Source organism: Zingiber officinale, chromosome 6A (genome assembly GCF_018446385.1).
Source record: "Zingiber officinale cultivar Zhangliang chromosome 6A, Zo_v1.1, whole genome shotgun sequence".
Classification (NCBI taxonomy): Eukaryota; Viridiplantae; Streptophyta; class Magnoliopsida; order Zingiberales; family Zingiberaceae; genus Zingiber; species Zingiber officinale.
Genome location: NC_055997.1, coordinates 148,520,050 through 148,527,038, shown reverse-complemented (window position 1 = coordinate 148,527,038; position 6,989 = coordinate 148,520,050). Strand labels below are relative to the sequence as shown.

Below are 6,989 nucleotides of genomic sequence, written 5' to 3'. Positions count from 1 at the left end.
TTATCGGTCCAAAATGTCCTTTTACGCCACCAATTTCTTCTTCAAGAATCTAGCTAGTAGAACAAAAAATTAATTGGCACAACTTAAATAAAACAAAGGAAATTTCAGTAATAATAACATAGAATTCTTGAAAATATATGAGTAGTATATATACCTTCTGAAAGAGTTTGGCCTCACATTTTTTCCAACCTTGTCCCAAGTTCTCCCCCTCCCTACCAAGCAAACTACCCTAGGCATCTCTTCTTTGTTTTCCCAGTGATAACATTCGGGTATAGTTTAGTACGCCGCTTACAATCCACATTTGATTGTGACCATGATTGAGTTTCAACAGATATCCAATAAAGCTTTTTAAGTATCATCAGAGAGAGGATAAATCTATTTTAAAGAAATTATATTTAACACATACGTGAAAGTACTCAGTACACTTTCCCACTTGGCAATCTAGCCTCCCAGTTTGATAATTTTATTTTTCGTCCCCAGGGTATAACTGAGTTGCTTATCACATAGTAAGTTTATGAAATTAAAAAAAGATTGAATTCCAACAAATACTGAGGAATTACCTTTTCATGTGATGACTAACTTCGATTCATGATTTACTTCCTCCCAATAATATATAATGACTACGAACAAGTCTAATCAAACAAAAACAATATAACAAATCTTTCAGGATTTCATCCTATTTCTCGCTTGGCAATAAAACAAGTCTTTCAGGATTTCATTTGTAATTTTATACTTAAATCTCCTATAGTAAACTTAAAGAGTAATTAAGATTGTATAACAAAAATTGGATAGTGTTAATTTTAAAATAAAAAATGACATATAAAAATTCATAGAAGAAAATATACATATGGCCGGATTGCATAGAGTGAAAAACTTTGTGCTAAACATGATTTACACCGTTGCTGTGATACGATTGTTTAGAGCAAAAAAAAAAAACATGCGAAAAAATTCACAAAAATAAGATTATGGGCTTTATGAACATCTCATAAAATGAAAGTTAATATATACAAAATTTAAATCCAAGTTAAACAAATCTATAATTTATATTTATATAGAATTCATATTTCATAAAATAAATTTTAATTTTTCCCTTTAAATTATAAATTTTGCGTTTATAAAATTTAATGGAAGTGTAAAATGGAAAGTTTCTATAATATAAAAAGAGGAAGGACTTTAATGCACTTTGGTATTGCCGTTCCATCTTGCTTGCGTAACAAGGTCGGCGGGATCCTCTGGTCCGGGCGTCTTAGCTCTTCCCAACGATTCATCCGTGAGAAAGCGAATGACTGCGAACTTAGGTGATCGAGATAACAAAATGGCAGCCGAGGAGGTAGGAGACATCGTATCGCTTCTCTCCACCGACGAGAGGAACTTCCTTATCCGGAATAATGGCGATAAGGTTTGTTCCCTTTCACTACGCACTCTGTTCTATTGTAGTTTATGAGGAATCTGTCTCTTTGAAATGATAATGATTATTCATCTCATGTTTTGGCGATCCTAGAGTAAGATACAGGTTGATCACTATAGAAAGTTGGGATCTTGTTCTTTGCATGTCGATCACTCTAAGCTAAATCTTGGTTTTGGGGATTTTGTTTGGTTCGAGAATATGTTCGATGGGTTGATATGCGTGGTTGTTCGCGATTTGACTAAGATGAACTAAGGACTGGACTTTGATTGAGGCTAAGTACTCTTTCGGCCGGGAAATTTTGACCTGTGTTGGCAATCCTATTTATCTTTGATGAAAGATTTTACAGTGGTTTGTGGGCGTTGGATGAAAAGGGTGGAACACTTAGAGCATCTCCAATCGGTGCCCTTTTACACCATTTTGGTGTAAAAAGGGCACCATATCCTCTCCAATGGTGGCCCCAAAAATTGCACCAAAATGGTGCAAGTGAACAGTGCAGCACCATCTTGGTGCTGCACTGTTCACTTGCACCATTTTGGTGCAAGTAGAGATTTTTTTAATATAATATATCATAATAGGCAAGTTATATTTAAAATATTTTTAAATATTATAAATTAATATGATTTAATTTAATTGAATTTATTATATAAATTTTATATATTATCTAAATTGTTTATGATGGTGTATTATCTTTAAATATTAAATATTAATATGCTTATTAAATTATTTCTAACAAAATTATAAAAATACTAATTTTAATTTTCTTGTAACTAAAAACATAATATCATAAAAATTAATAGTAATTATTATCGTAATAAAAATATTTAACAAATTAAAATGTATGTTGAATAATAAATTATAAGATGGAAAAATAAAATATTCTAAAGAATATTCTTTTTAGTGTAGGAAATGGTGTCTCATGGTTGGAGTTGGAAAAAATTTTGGTGCTCAAATGACACCAAATTAGTGTTGAAAGTGCACCAAAATAGAGTTTGTGGTTGGAGATGGTCTAATGCTTACATTTCTTTTCTTCTTCTTCTTCTTCTTCTTCTCTCTCTCTCTCTCTCTAAATTTATCTGCATTAATTTAAAAGTGGAGGTTGTTGAGCATTCTTCGTTGCACTGTTCATAATTTATCTACATGGAATGCACAAATCTTTTATTGACGACTTAGTAACAACTTGGGGGTAGTTTATTACCAAAATTAAGTGAATTTAACTTTGAACTTAGGGAACACAGCTTGAGTGTTCTGTTTTGTGCAAATATCTTCTTCATTCCATATCAGAATATCCTTTCAATGATCTTTCTACTTTATCTGCACTTCATAGCCTATGTTCTCTTGCATTTAACACGAGTGAGCTTATGAACAAAATCATGCAATCGACTAATCAGTTATTTACTTGTCTAGGTGGCTATTGGTAGTCTTGAAGGGAAAATGATTGCTCTTTACTTCTCAAGCTCATGGACTCCACGGTGCAAACGCTTCACTCTGAGGCTGATTGAAGTGTATAATGAGCTCACCTCCCGGGATAATATCTTTGAAATTATTTTTCTACCATATGATTGTTGTGAATCTTGTAATAGTTGTGAAAAGTCCTTTATTGAGTACTTCTCCAAAATCCCATGGTTTACAGTCCCATTTTCTGATGATAAGATAAAGAAAAAACTTCATGAGCTTTTCCAGGTCAGCAGACGTCCCACCCTTGTCATCCTTGATACCGATGGGAAGGTTCTTAATAGAGAAGGTGTTCAAGCTATAAGAGGATATGGTACAGAGGCCTATCCATTTACTGTCGAAAAGATCAGTAAATTGAGAGAGGAAGTGGAGAATGCTAAGAAGGATCAAACTCTTCGAAGTATCTTAGTTTCATCTTCCCGTGACTACTTGATCACAAATGATAGATCTAAGGTGACTCAAATGTACTAGTAGTTGTTTGAGATGTTTAAAGTTTCTGTTAACTGATACACTAAATGCCTCAACATATACTAAATGCTTAATCACTTATGTCTATAATTATTGTGCATTAGTTAATTTTTTTTTACTGATATATGCTGATTTTGATACAGGTTTGTGTTTCAAGTCTCGAAGGAAAAATAGTGGCTTTGTACTTCTCATGCAATAGGGATTGTTGCAGTGAGTTCTCTCCAATACTTGCACAAATCTATAAGAAGCTCAAGGAAATTGGAGAGGGCTTTGAGGTTGTGCTAGTGTCCTTGGAAGACGACGAATCCTATTACGATGAAGCCATAGAAAACATGCCCTGGCTTGCATTTCCTTTCAATGACAAAAGCTGCGATAAGCTTTTTGGCTATTTTGGTCTCCAGGAATATAAGTGCTCTACTGTCATCTTGATTGGATCTGATGGGAAAACTATGAATGTAGATTTAATTGAACTTATTAAAGAGTATGAATTTGAGGCATGGGAAGCATTCCCGTTTTCTCAGTAGAAGTTGTACGAGTTGTCAGAAAAAGTAAAGGCCAGACTTGAGTCACAGACACTCGAGTCACTTCTTGTTTCGGATGATCTTGATTATGTCATTGGAAAAAATGGATTGAAGGTATTCAATTTTTTTGCTTAACATTTAAACAGCTTCCGCATCTTCCATATTTTTTGTTGGAGTACATTTTTCCTTATAATGGGGTAGTTAAAGCCTGTGCGATAATATTCTTCCATTAGGTTCCAGTAAAAGAGCTTGTTGGAAAGACCATCCTCCTGCAATTCTCAGCTCGTTGGGGGCGTGCTTTCCTCACTAAAGTGATCAAAGAGTATCACAAGATCAAGAATGTCGATGCTGATTTTGAGGTTATCTACGTTCCCAGCGAAGATGATGAGAGTTTATTTGATGAATGCTTCTCACTCATACCATGGTTGGCACTACCTTTATATGATGAGAGGGTTGAATTTTTGAACCGTAGATTCAAAATCCACGGCATACCTTCCCTGGTTGCAATAGGTCCTACAGGTGGAACAATTAACAAAGATGTCGAGAAATTGTTGATGACACATGGAGCTGATGCTTACCCATTCACCGAGGAGAAACTCAAAGAGTTGGAGCATCAAAATAAGGACATGCCAGAGAGGTGGCCTAAGAAGATAGCGTATCACATCCATAAGCATGAGCTTCTCCTTATCCGTTGTTGCTCGGATTATCGCTGTGGTGTTTGTGAGGAGAGCGGAGATAGTTGGTCCTACTGTTGCATAAAATGTGATTTCGACCTGCACCCAAAATGTGCACTATGGTGAAGTGACAAAGGAAGGAAGGATATGTGCGAATAATGCATTATTATATCTGTCCCATTCAAAATTTTATTTTTTTCTTGTTCTCGTAGCTTTTTGTAATTCTACTAAAATTTGTTATGGCCACTTGAAATGAGGATAATTTTTACATTATTTCAAATGATTATCTAAACAATTGATTGGTGTTTTATATATATATATATATATATATATATATAATTTAAGTATTTGAACTTCATTCGAATAATCCGTGGCTTGGAGGTAGATGACCTCTTCACCTGAGTAATTTATCGAATAATTCGGGAACACAATTCACGTGTACTCATGAGAATTTCGTTAAAGTGCTTTTGACATTGTGAGTATATATACATTTATTTAAGTTTATTTATATCCTAGACTATAAATATACATACATGTAAATCCACAGTTCTGGGAATTGAATTTAATTTAAAAAAATAAAATTCTTTGATAGTTTTTTTCTCTATTTGTTTACCAAAAAGAATGATTTTTGAAAAAAAAATTAATAAAATTCTTTTACATTGTGAGTGATTTATCGTCGCTGCGGATCCAGCGGGGTTGAGGGCACCCTCCAAGCTATTGGAGGCGCCCTCAACAGCCTATTTAAGGCCAGTTCGAGCAGCAGCCAAAGAACAACAAGAAATCGTAATCATTCTTCTCCGTGCTGCTCAAAGGACGATTCGACAAAGCTGTGACAAGACTTCGACAACTCGAAGCTTCAAGTTTACTATTTTTGGTTGTCAGTATAACTTTTATTGCTTTAACATTGTACTTTCAATTGTACTTTTTCCGAAGCTTATAGTGATTGTTCACCGAAAGCGATCAACAATTACGAGCTTTAGAATAGGAGTCGCCTCAGACTCTGAATCAAGTAAAACCCTTGGTGTTCGTGTGTTTGCAATTGTTTTATTTATTTCCACTGCGTATTTTACTCAATAGTTTTAAACGAACGTGAAAGTCACGAGCGTTATTCACCCCCTCTAGCGCTTTCGATCCAACAATTGGTATCATAACAAGGCCGCTCTGAATTGGTGAAGCCCTCAATCGAGCAGGGGGTTCCTTTTTGAAAAAAAAAAAAAATTAGATATCGTTTGTGTTCAAAATAAAATCTTACGCTTTTTGTTTTTTCCTACCAAAATTGTTTTTGAAAATTTCATTTCCATCTTTTCACCATTGGTCGGTATTGACGAAATATTGCATTTTCAAAAATTTAAAATAATATTTTTTTAATATTTTATTTTTTTTCTCAAAATTAGTAAATTATAATTTTTATTTTTCTCCCGCACTACTAATCCAAGATCAAGTCTTGGGACATTTGTTTCTTTTTCTTTTTTTGTGTGCGAGATTCTTTTTAATGGCCTATCAAGATGGGAACAACACCGCACGCCTACCACTCTTGTCCAGCGAGAATTTTGGATACTGGAAAGACCAGATGAAACACCAACTAAAGACCGAAGTGGAGATAAGGACCATAGCCCAGATTGGATTTATACTCCCCACTGAAGAAGGTGTACCCATCGCCTATGACAAGTGGGATGCACAAACAAGACGAAAATTCGAGGCAAATGCAAAAGCGACATATACTCTCCTATGCGGACTAACAAATTCAGAGCTTGATCGAGTTGAAAAGTTCAACAATGTTAAGGAGCTTTGGGAGAAATTGCTCAAGCTTCATGAAATTCCTTCAGAGCCAAAAGATCAAGTCGAACCTGAATTCGAATCTGGGTATGAATCTCCAGAGTCAACCTCCGAACCAGACTTAGAAGAATCAGATCAGACCAATTTCATAGCACTGATGGCCAAAGAAGAGATAATTGAATCAGAGTTCGAATTTGAGATGACAACAGTCAAGGGGGAGAATCCTATCATCTAAAAGGTAAAATTGTAAATTCAAATTATAAATTTTACATAACCTATTTTAAATGTAGGGAGAGAGGACACTATAGAAACCAGTGCCCTACTCGTAAGATTCGGCCGGCACAACCAAAGGAAAAGGAGAAATCGATCCGGAGAGGGAAGAAACACATTAAATACTCTAAGTGCAAACGAATTGGTCACTACAAAAGTCAATCTTCAGAAAGAATACCCAAGAATCCAGGGGGAGAAATTAAGATAAATAAATTTACATTATATGAAAATTTAATTTTTACAACACATGTATGTACCATAACTAATCTTGCTTGCTCTAGTATAGATTTCTCTTCAAAATTAGACATGCATGCTAATAATGCAATGAATAAAGTGGATTCAAATAAGAATAACTCAAAATTGTTTAATAAAAATAAGAAATTAACTCTTATAAAATTAGAAATACAAAATAATATTTTA

At 34.4% G+C, this 6,989-nt stretch overlaps 1 protein-coding gene across 1 annotated transcript; it reads left to right on the top strand.

Annotated features, from left to right (window-relative positions):
- Nucleotides 1–1,282: 1,282 nt before the first annotated feature.
- On the top strand, nt 1,283–4,649 carry LOC121995478 (probable nucleoredoxin 1-2). Its single transcript, XM_042549208.1, has 5 exons — nt 1,283–1,399; nt 2,813–3,313; nt 3,472–3,783; nt 3,853–3,963; nt 4,083–4,649. The coding sequence occupies exons 1-5, from the start codon at nt 1,283–1,285 to the stop codon at nt 4,647–4,649; spliced, it is 1,608 nt and encodes a 535-aa protein (XP_042405142.1).
- The last annotated feature ends 2,340 nt before the right edge of the window (nt 4,650–6,989 follow it).